Genomic DNA, 11,984 nt, shown 5'->3' on the forward strand with positions numbered 1-11,984 from the left:
TCGAATGCATTTTTTTAACTGTTCATGATTGCTAAAAGTATTCACAGTTACAGACACAATAGCACAAAAACAAGACATTTAGCTCCACTTTCAATGATCTCACATGAGAGCCACCGTAAGCAGTGTGCATAGGTCAATGCAAAACCTTCTAAAATGTTGTTAATCATGTGTGTCATTTGAAAGGCATAACGGTACCCCAGGAATTGGTAGATACATCGGTTTTAGCCAAGGTCACGGTTTGCTTCACATTTGTAAGGGAACAAATGAATAGACCTGAGTGCGTAGCTTTTCTTTCAACAAGAACCGATTTAATGACATTCAAAATCACAAACACTGCAGTCAGTTCACTGATAAATGGCCCGTTAAACAAATAAACAAAATAATTACACATCAATGATATAATATTTAGGAACATCTGTAAATACGTAGAACCTTTTCCTTTTAGGAACGTGCACCCTCAATAGTTTCATTTTTGTTTTGAAGACATGAACAATGCAAGTTTAACAGTAGCTTTGAATGTGAGAATTTTAATGCTATAAAAGCAGTGATGGAGTGTCAACTATGATTAATATTATAATGGCACTAGCCAGAGAAAGCTGTTTTTATGCCACAGAATGTTGCATTAACATTGCACTTGTGTTTGACTTTTTAAAATGCGTTAAAAAGTTTAATACTCTGTAGACTAGAGCATACTGCAAGCTATGGCGTCTGCTTACCAGAGGCTGAGCTGCATGGAGTGGAACATAACGGCTACAGTGCGAGGCAGTTTCTCTACCTGTCCCTTATCATACATATTCCTTGTGGGAACTCAACGTGCCCCTGTGTAGTACCAAATGTATCGAAAAATCAGGATACCTGCACCGTTACCACCCCGTGGTCATTCGCAGCGTGATTAAAGTGAACTTGAGGCACCTGGGTATGTTTTCACATGGCACTTTCATTCGATTACATTCTCCACTGACAAAAAACTTTTTGCAATGCACACAAAAGACGGACACGACTTGTCACCCTTTCAATAGGCCGATTGACGGCTTACAAGTTTGAAGACACCTTTGATGCTAATTAGACGACACACCTTGATTGAACATGACCTATGGCAGTGCTTCTCAATCATTTTTTGTTACGCCCCGGAGAAAATATTCCGCCCCCGCCCAACTCTCTGCCATGACTATATATAGTGTCATTTGTCAATAAAATTGTTTTAATTATGCATCTGTGGAGGAGCTAAAACTCCTTGCGCACTTTCTGAAACGCTATGTTCAATCTTTTCGAGAGAGAGCATAAATTTTGTCCAAGCCTATTTGTTTTTTAATTCTCTTGTAACACAATTTAAAAGCAATGTCTGATTTTCCTTGGTTGATTTTCATTACATGTATTGTAGTCATTATTTCTTTTATTGACAGAGGAGTACCAATAATTTTGTCCACATGTGTATATTTGGCTACAAAATCTGTCCGGACAGGTCTACAACACTGAGCACCAAGGAAAAAAAAACAAGCACCAAGCAAATTAAAATGCATGTAAAACTAATTCTCTCAGGGTGGACTTGCACATCAAATATGGCGAACACGAATATTGGGGGTCCACTGTACTGTTTTTGTGAATGTCTGACAAATGGAGGAAAAATACAAATGCTCCTTAAAATAAACACTCTAACACAATAAGTACAAGAACAGAACAAGCATAACCACAGTAAATTAAGTTGAATTTTCCTTCTCAATGCGTCCTCGCGTATTGACCTTTGTCTGTTCAAAATCACAAAGCTTAACATGTGAAAGTGGCATCTTTTTTCACCGCCTGCTCTCCATCCTCTGCCTCCCCTTCCGCTGCATTCGCTCCACTGCTGAGCGGCACTTCATTCAGGGTACTGCGGAGCGTCACTCGAGTGACACTTAAAGAATAATTACGAGGGATGGCGTTGTGCGGCCGATGGCACATGACATCCTTGAACATTTCTCGGAAGCGGGTGGACATAAGGTTGTACAAGATTGGGTTGACGGCTGAGCTGAGGTAGAAGAACACTCCAGAGAGGATGTGCACGTACTCGAATATTTGCCGACGGCTGTCGGTCCACTCGGTGATGAAACTCCATACGAGGCGGTCAGTGTGGAACGGAGCCCAGCAGATCCCAAAAACCACCACTAAAACAACTACAAACAAATGAGAAAAGATGAAAACATTAAGATGAGTGTTAGCGGAAGAGGCAAAGAAACATAACTGAGGTACCGACCATTTTGGGCAAACCAGCCCCTGCATGAAAGCCATGTTTTGTTTGATTTAACTTGCACCAAGTGCATGAGAATTGGATGTGTTTGCCCAGCCTGGATAACATTGGGCCTCATTCACTAATAAACACGTGGGAATGTTCCTACTTGTTTATGCAAAATCACACGTGCTACCGGCTCATTTTCCTCACACCACTGTGCATCTGTTGATGAGTCAGAATTCTAAATAACAGCGCGTGCCCACGGAAATGACAGCGCATGCCCACGATGCACTAATTGATGAAAATAATGTGATGAGAAGTGTTTTTCGCAGTTATTTCTTAGTCAAGTCATGAGAGAATTCTCAATGTCAGTAATTACCATGAACATGCTTCATCATGTTTATTTGAATGAGTGTAGTTTCAATACATTGTGCATCTTGGGTAAAAGATGCATGATTGAGTTTTTCAAAAGATGAGGCATTATTATTTTTGAGTACACATAGTCTGAGGAGGTTTTACATTTGCCCACAGATTTTGCACAATTCCGGTATGCATGGTTAGTGAATGAGGCCTGTTCAAACTTTGAATAGCACACCCACACAGTTGCTTTGGGAAAAGCCGACACAAAGTGTCACAGTCGACTGAAATGATCTAGACACAATGAAATGCAGAGTTTGAAGTTGTTTTGTCGGAAGTGATATACAGGAGCAGGACTCCCTCCTTCTTATGACTGGCTTCAAGTCAGCTCCAATATATCCAAATGGCATTGCTGCATTAATGATGTATCTCAATATTTGTTGTTTATGGCTTTTACCAACAGAAAAGTCATCGCCGCCTCGCCTTCGAGAAAATAACAGGAGTCATCATTACACACAGCGGAGCTGATTTATAGCACCCACTAGTTTGGATATCCAGGTAGAAAGGCGCAAAATGAATTGTGCCGCAATTTTGCAAAACAAATTTGGTAGATGCAACCCTTGGTGCATCCGATTAGGATATCAACTTCCACATCAATTTAATTGAGTATACATGTTTGCTCCTGTTTCTCCAAGTGTAAACATTGAATAAATCATATAGCACACAACAATAAATTTTTTTTAAAAAGAGCATATTCAAAGCCCTCACTAGAAAATGTAACAAATCAGCTGAAACATACATAACATTTTGGTGACCTGCCGTCGTCTGGCCTTTTGTTGTTGAGTGCGGACGCTGCAGAAGCTGTCCTGACCGGCGCCTGACTTTGTTTCCATTGCTTGGTGCATCCTCTCCTGTTTGAGCTGCAGCCCAATAAGCGTGTATAAAACACTAATGGTGAGCATGGGCAAGAAAAAAAATAACAAGGTCGTCACTTGGATGATCAGGTTATATATCCACTGAGGCTTCACCAGGGTACACATGGCTGAATCTGGGATCTCCACTTTGTCTGGCCCGTCAGGACTGGTGGAGTTACTCGTCAGGAAGGAAATCCCATGCAGACTTGTGTTGGGTAGAGCACACAACACTGACATACCCCACACCGTGAGGATGACCCGCCTGGCATGGGTGCGCGTCACTACGTATTTGGCCCGTAGCGGGTGCACCACGGCGATGTAGCGCTCTACGCTCAGTGCCGTCACATTGAGGATGGAGGCCAAGCAGACCGTCTCGAATAGGAAAATCTTAAAGTAGCAGCCTCCCTTCCCAAAGAGGAAAGGGTAGTTCTGCCACAGCTCGTACAGCTCCAGTGGCATGCCCAGAAGGAGCACCAGCAGGTCTGACACGGCCAGGCTGAACAAGTAGTAGTTTGTTGGCGTCCACATCACCTTGTTGCGGGCGATGACTGTGCAAGTCAGCACGTTGCCAAAGACGCCAACCAAAAATATGATCAGGTAATTGATGAAGATAGGGAGCAACATGGGTGAGCGACGGGGTCCCAAATATTTCTCCAGAAACTCTTCCAGTGTCAAATTCGTGTTCTCCGCATGCATGTAACTGCCATTGGTGTCAAGAGTCATCTTGTTCGAGTTGGTGTGAGTACCTGTGAAGAATCACATGAAGCATCCATCTGCATTAGATGAATAGAGACAAAAATGCAGTTGATTTGAACAGACAGAAGACCGACTTATGACTATTCAGGAATATGTTATTGGTCACATTAACACTGTGGTTCGCATGGCTTCTCCATATTCATCTTTTTTCTTGCTCAGCGCTGAATGCTTTGCTGCTCCTTGTAATTATATTGTCGGAAGAGTAGCTTATTTGCTTTGTGAAGGCTAGTATTATTGACTCATAAGGGTGGATCCGCAACTTGAAACAACAGTGTTTACCTACACCGGCTAACTAACCAAATCTCATAGCTGTTGTGGAACAAGTTATCTTAGCATTATCCCGGTAGTTCCCATGCACTGTTCAAAGTGGATGCAACATGATGCCCTAACGAGCTCAAAACTGGTTTAAAAATTAAAATAAAACAGTGCTGGCTGGCGGCCAGCGCCGTGGTTCGACGTGCTTGAAACCATTTTCACACTGTGGCAGATATGCGCTTAGCACGATTGCTTAGTATAGTCCAAATCTAAAGCACTTATTGATGGTACATTGGAGCAGTTCAAAGCATTCTTCTAACTGGAGAGAAATTGGGAGTCTTGGGTAACCTGCTCAGGGGCTTCTTACCGCTGAAGGCATGGGACATACATACCCATACACTCGCCCCAGAATCAAGCCCACATTCTTCACACACACCCCTGTTGATGACATGCCGATGTTCATCCTTATGCAACATTTTTCAAGCAATCTCCAAAACACCCAATTAAATTTTCTGATTGTCTTGATGGAATTGCATCTCAAGGGTGACAGTGAAGAGCAGGCGGAGTGAATGAGATCAAATTGCCATCTGCTCCAAGCCGTTCTATCCGGGCTCCAAATCATGTGACCTTATTGTCTCCATTGCGGTATTCCCAATACACAACTTTTTGATGGTGACAAGGCAACCACTTCTCTACACGTACAATTTGAACATGTTTTTGTTGATTTTTCACTTGTGTGACATCAATCTGCTGATTTTATTTTGCAGTGAAGGATGTGATCGAGAGTATGACGTTTTTCAAATATGTTTGGGTGTAGTCATTCACGTTGAGCACTGTACATTATCAAAGAGGATACAGCTTTATAGGTGTCCCCTTCATCTTGTTTTTAGGCAATCTTAGCAAATGCATCCAAGACAAGAAGAAAATGTCTTTGCTTTTGTAATTATTCCCTTTTGTAGATCCCCACCCAATGATTGGGCCGTTTTGGGAGCTTGCATTCAGAATGTGACTCAACATTTTTATTGCCACTCTAATCATGCAGCCTGCTCCATTGGGGGACTTAATAAGCCAATTTGGTTTCCTGGCCATATAAATATATATTTAAGGTTGAAGTGGTCCATGATTGGCAATTTAATTGTACCTTAGGACACGTCTCTCCAGGAAATGTTAAATTTTTTTCAAAAGTGTTTTTTTAAATCGTGTTTATTATATTATTGTTCTGGCGGCCCAGTGGTTTGCGCGTGAACCTCACAGTGCAGGGAACCGGGTTCAATTCCAGTTCCAGCCTCCCTGTGTGGAGTTTGGATGTTCTCCCCAGGCCTGCGTTGGTTTTCTCCGGGTACTCCGGTTTCCTCCCACATTCCAAAAACATGCATGGCAGGCTGATTGAACACTCTAAATTGTCCCGAGGTGTGAGTGTGAGTGTTTTTTAATCTTTGTGTGCCCTGCGATTGGCTGGCAACCGGTTCAGGGGATCCCCCACCGATTGCCCGAAGACAGCTGGGATAGGCTCCAGCACACCCTGCGACCCTTGTGAGGATAAAGGGGATCGGAAAATGGATGGATGGATGGATGGATATTATTGTTTTGTGCCGTGCATTGGGTTACGACTAAACAACAACAGCTCCACTGTGCTTTGCTCAAGGGCAGCAGTGATTCTAATGATGTTTGATGCCCCTTTATTATGACTCAAACCAGTGGCCTTTACATTATCGTGAAGCTACACGAGTTCGACTAATCTGCAATTTCATTGCCAGCAGCACGTGGTCCTTTAGCTATGCGGCTTAGAACTTCCAAAGGAGCACCAAGAAGAAAGCAGTGCATCTTTCAGATCTTCTGCGTTAAGGGCAAAGCAATGTGGTCGGTGGAATTATCGTGGTCATTAGAGCCTCCACTCGATGAAAGTCGCATTGATAATATCATCATGAATTGTGATGGACTGAGTTTGAAGAAATGATTAGAAAATAAAATTTTGTAGGCATGTGTGGCATGTTTGAGGGGATCTTTTTATTTTTACAATATTTATTTATTTTTTGCAAGCTCATGAGGCAAAAAATGCAAACGCTTTCCTCCTGATTTTATATGTTTTCTGGTAAAGTATAATTTAATATTTTAAATCGATCCTATAATTTCAATCCTCAAAGGGAAATGTAATTTTATTTGTAATATGTACACTGGCAATCACTCCTCACCTATTTTTATCGAGAGAACACATTGAACGGGGACAACCATTATTCACCTGTTTATGGAGCGTAACCATGCAGCGTTGCTCTGATGGAATTAGCATGACACATTTTACAAAACAGTTAGAGTTAGATATATTTAAATGTTTTCCTAATTTGACTGAAACCACCTGTGCCATGGATACTGTATTTTATAGCCTGGTTCCTGTCTGTGGCTTTCTCAGCTTTGTGCTGAAAAGTATTTTTCCCATTGCAGTATTTTTTTTTTGTTTGTTTTTGTTTTGGGGTTTTTTTGGCAACCACAGCATTGCATGTGACTTAGGTGTTATGTCCCACTTCTGTCTGCGTTGCTACAACTCGCCAAAAAAGATTTTTATGATTTGGTTTAGTTTTGCCTGCTTGACCGATTCTGCCTGTATATCACATTGCTATGCAATCAGTCTGTTGGCAACAGAGTGTGGTGCACAGTCTAATGGAGTGGCTGCTGTCGGAGAAGAACAAGTGCAGCCAGTCATTAGGAGTTAAGGAAGACGGGCGGCCGAAGCCAATCATAATGCTCGACAATTTGACCGCTACTATGAAGCAGTTTGGGTTTGGTGGAGTCTGCTCGCTTCAAAGTAAATCTGATCTCAATTCTGTCACTAATGTCTATTCAATGCTTAGGGTGGGAACACCGCATTGGCAGTTTGGGGACTGCGAAGTTTGGGAGCAAACAAGACTGATTATTGGCAAAGTTCCTCTGATTGAAAGAGCTTCCGTATCCGCTTTTGTAAGTAATCACTTTTTACAGGAAACCAAAACGGTCTTCATTACGGTTACTGCTCCAGCTACTTTACAGTGACTCATACATCATGCGCTGTTAGGTGTCTTAAAAAGGAGATTAGTCGAAGACAGTTTTGGTGTGTGAATGCATGTGATGAACACAGTAACACCCTTCATGAGGTGTTGATTTGTCTATTTTTAACTTTAAGTGTGGGTTTGGTAAAATAACACTTTTATTGCATGGTTGCTAAATTAGTGTGGGACAAGTGCCATTTGTCAATGCAAAGGTCACTGCTGTAGATTTCATCTGGATCCGGGTTAAATTTCCAGATTTCATGTGTCCATTCACTCTGGGGTAGAAACAGCTCTGAAGCCAGAGCACCCTAAGCATTCACCTATATTATCTTCATTATACCGGACTTGTATGTGCGGTATTGGAACTGAAGCTTAACAGAGACAAAGATTTTACAAGTATCATGCTTTGGTTGCATATTTTACTTTTTGCTTCTTGGCACCCTGACAAATTTAAAATGTAAATAGATAGGATTAATGTATGGAATAGCTCGACATGTATAATTGATGCTTTTTATATTTCCATATGCCGAGTTTCCACTCTAATTTTTTTTGGGATTATCTCTTCCCCTGAAAAATTATTTTAGAGCACCTGGTATTGCTTGAATACAAATTCAGACCTTTGCGGGAATTTCAGTGTGTCTGGCAGGCAAAGATAAATTATAACTGCTGAAACACTACATTACTCTTTATGACAGACCAACAAAATTAAAATCTGGAGGCACTTCTTGTAGAAGGTATAGAGTAAGTACCCCCCAGCCACCCCAAAAAAGAAAGTTATATCGGTAGGAGTGCACATGAGTATTGAAAATGTTAAAAGTGCACCATAATCTGCTGCGCCATTGACATTTTTTTCTACCGAGGGGCGGAGCGGTGGACGAGGCTCAAAGCGAGGAACCTCGAAAAAGTCAAAGTCACGTCGTACAATGCGATAAACACAGTATAGAATAAACACTTCAAAGGTAATCATGCTTCAGCTTACTATTTCTAGACTTTAGCTCAGTGAGCATCTAAGGAGAAAGTGGTGGGGAAGCTTTCTTAAGTCAGTGGACATTTCAGTCCTCTGAGGTTCATACAACATTGATGATACTTTTTCAATGACACATTATGAGGATTTGTGGATGAAGTTATTTTTCACTCTGGCATTGCTTGGATTTTTTTTTTTTAATTTATTGACTTATTTATTTATTTTATTTTATTTTGGGGTGGTGTTTAACCCTTTCATGCACCCTGTAAGCTGATAACACAATAAACTGCCCATTTTAGTAACCGCTGTCCCTGAAAGGGTTCATTTCATACATTCACAGAAGAGGACTAATGTTGAAAACCGGAAAGATGTTCTGATAATCGTAGAATTACACATGTAACATTGCGACGTGAAAGCAGCGCATACTCTTCGGTATTCCGTATCTTTCACCTAATAATAGTGGCTAACTTCCGGTGACACTTGTACACATGTCGAGTTTTACTGAAACATTTCCTGATCAGTTGATAAAGGTTTTATGGTTTTCATGATTTTTTATGGTAAAATTGCTTCTAAATGGAACAAATCTGGAGTCAGCGGCTTGCTACTGACCTCCACTGAACTCTTGAAACAAGAAATGTATGCCAAGATTTGATCATGAGGACATTTCAAAATAACTGAGTTGATTTTACATGTTTTATTTTCGGTGCCTACCTTGCCTTGATCACTGCAGCAAAATAATGTACATTAAAGATCATAAATATGTTCACTTTCCCAACAAATTAACAGCTGACTGAGAACCAAAACAAATACCTTATCCTATTGGGATCATCATCATGTAGTTATTTCACCTGGACACTAATGCTAACCAGAGTGTCTTAAGTCTTAATGAGTCTTCGTAAATTAAATGTCTTAAATGTCATCCTAAGTGCCTTACCTTGTCTTGAGTTTGTTGGCTTGAATGGAGTGTGAACAATGCGCTGCTCTCTGGTCTGTCGCTTCTGTGCCTGATCTGTAGCTCTCTCTCCCCAAGCCTCCCTTCACCATCGCCACATGCCACCCTTTGTTGTCAACCTCCACCGTCTACGTATTAATATACGCACACGCCACCCAGGCATTCAAATTGATATCTGTGTCCAGCGTAACTACATAATGACTGTAATACTAGTTGCAGGAACTGTGTGTGTCTGACACTTGCATGACAATCGTGCTCATTTCTTACAGTTGATCATTCACTATTGTGGGATTATGATTCTTGGATATTAGCATATAAAGTGAAGCTGCCTTTGAAAAAGGACGTTTTTTTCTGCAAGGAATGTAATCAGGCACTCCCACATTCTGGCCGTCATATTCCAATAAGAGCACATGTCCCTGTATTTGTCTTCCTGATCCCATGAAGCATACCTAGTTGAAGTCATCTTGGAACTTTTGTGTGCTGTTACATTCGTATGCAAATGTCTGCGTTTCCATCCTCCCACAACTTCAGGGGAAAAAAACAAAAAACAAAACAACATTAATTACGTGCTAAATGTGGCCGCAGAGAATTGCGGGAAATTATCTTTGATCACATTAAGATGGGCAGCTGGAAAATACACACTGCCCGCTGCGGACATTGCCTGCAAAGCAAAGATTGGAGCAATCTGACAACAATTGACTTTGATTAATAATCAGCAGATGCTTTCTGGGCCAACTTGCTCACTCTTGATTTTTAGAGGCTAAGATGTTGAGTTCCAAATGATTTTACAGATCATGTTTTGAAATTATCAAGTGAGAGTAATGTAAGAGTGAGATACAGGAAAATATACCATCATGAGGCCATGAAACTCAGCTGTCATTCTTTTTTTCTTTGACACCAAGCAGTGTAAAATTATACCAACACACCTCTGTCATAATCCTGATTGTTCTGATTTGGGAGTGAGTCAAGTGTGGGCCATCATCAGTCCCTAATTTGCCTTCAATAATCCTAATGACTGGTTTCTGGAAAGCAATTACACCGCTCAAAGTTTCCGTGGCAGAAAGATGGTGAAGTCATACTTCTGTTTCGATGTATCAAAATGAATTTTGAATTTCTTTGGAACACTGATGATGGATGCTCGAGATGCAAACAGTCACCTGTTATTATGGGCCGAATGTTCTGGCCTTGTGCTCACCTAAGTATGGGCCGTTATTTCAGGAATTTGTCGGAGCGCTCCGATTGGTCAGTTTCTAGTCTGTGCAGGACGGTCCCTGGAAAAATGCCCCCCCTCACCATCCACCAGCCACTCACAGACGGTGGGGACCAATGCACAGTGCGTGTTCTGCGTTTGTCCCAAATGTAGATAATGTACATGGCTGTTTGCGTAAGTGGTTGTGTGAGAATAGAAACAGTATTTTTAGACCCAAAGGTTGTTAATTAACCCTGTGATTCATAGCTTTTCCACTAGTGTGTCGACATTGGGTGACATTCGATTGCTTTTGACAGTCGGCTCATTATTCACAGCCTAAGATAGATGTTTCCATTTGGAACACTCAACAATTTCACACTAACAAATAATCTCAAGCATCATTTATCAGGCAACATTCTGGTGTCCAACAAACTTCAAGGACTTTTACACTTGTAAATGTAAAATCCACTGTTGTGAGCAACGGTAAGCCAAAGGTAAGTTGGAGAGTTTGTAAAACATGTTTGTTAATTTTTGAAACAGACGTTCCAACTCATATCCCTAGCAGCCAGGCAACATGATCCTTTGAGCTGGAAAATATTCATGCAAACTGAGCCAAGATTGTTTTCAATGACATCTGTTTCACAGGTGCCATGTTAGATGCAAACTGCTGCAGTTATGAGGAGATGAGGGTAACAATCGGAAATGTCACAGCATTAAAACTAAAAGGAGAGCAGATGGAGGCTCAAGACAATTAATTTTAGTGTGCAGAGTAGATGTAGCCCATCATTTCAGTATCTCAAGGCCGGGCCGATTGTCCTCTTTTTTGGAAATCAAAATATGGTCACACTAGTTTAGTCGTATACAGTGATGAGATATTTGCAAGAAGCCATGATTTATTCTGTTGTTTGGATAGCAACAGGTGTATACACCGGTTAATTTGTACCTTTTGTCAACCAATGGAAGCACATTGAATTTCTCTGCCCGTGTCTATTAAAAATAACCAGACACTAAAAACAATGATCAATCAACTGTGATGGACTTGCGACCAGTTGAAGGTGTTAACTGCCTCTCCCCCAAAGTCAGTTAGGCTCCAGTTGGCATGCCTGTGACGCTCGTGACGTTAACCAGAATGGATGGATGCATAAATGATAAAGATGCTGTGAACATACTGCCTGAATTCTTTCACTTTTAACCCAACTAAAGAAAGCAGAATTGATTTCCTCTAGACTCAACATATACCGATCCAACAACAACAAAAAAGTGACCAGAAAACCGAGATATAAACCGAAGCCTAGATTTTTGTAAACCGTTCCACGCCTGGCATGCATCTGGGCGCCTTCATATATATATATATATATATATATATATATA

At 41.1% G+C, this 11,984-nt stretch overlaps 2 protein-coding genes across 2 annotated transcripts in view; one reads left to right on the forward strand and one right to left on the reverse strand.

Moving 5' to 3' along the window:
* hykk.2 (hydroxylysine kinase, tandem duplicate 2) overlaps positions 1 to 11,984 on the forward strand; it is a 22,478-nt gene that overhangs the window by 3,056 nt on the left and 7,438 nt on the right. The gene's annotated exons all lie outside the window — the stretch shown is intronic.
* nmur1a (neuromedin U receptor 1a) lies at positions 175 to 9,479 on the reverse strand. The gene is made up of 3 exons (XM_019875464.1): positions 9,407 to 9,479; positions 3,363 to 4,223; positions 175 to 2,150 (listed from the first exon to the last, which is right to left on the reverse strand). The coding sequence occupies exons 2-3, from the start codon at positions 4,198 to 4,200 to the stop codon at positions 1,765 to 1,767; spliced, it is 1,224 nt and encodes a 407-aa protein (XP_019731023.1). The 5' UTR covers positions 4,201 to 4,223; positions 9,407 to 9,479; the 3' UTR covers positions 175 to 1,764.

The sequence above is a fragment of the Hippocampus comes genome, unplaced genomic scaffold (genome assembly GCF_001891065.2).
Source record: "Hippocampus comes isolate QL1 unplaced genomic scaffold, H_comes_QL1_v1.1 scaffold132, whole genome shotgun sequence".
NCBI lineage: Eukaryota > Metazoa > Chordata > Actinopteri > Syngnathiformes > Syngnathidae > Hippocampus > Hippocampus comes.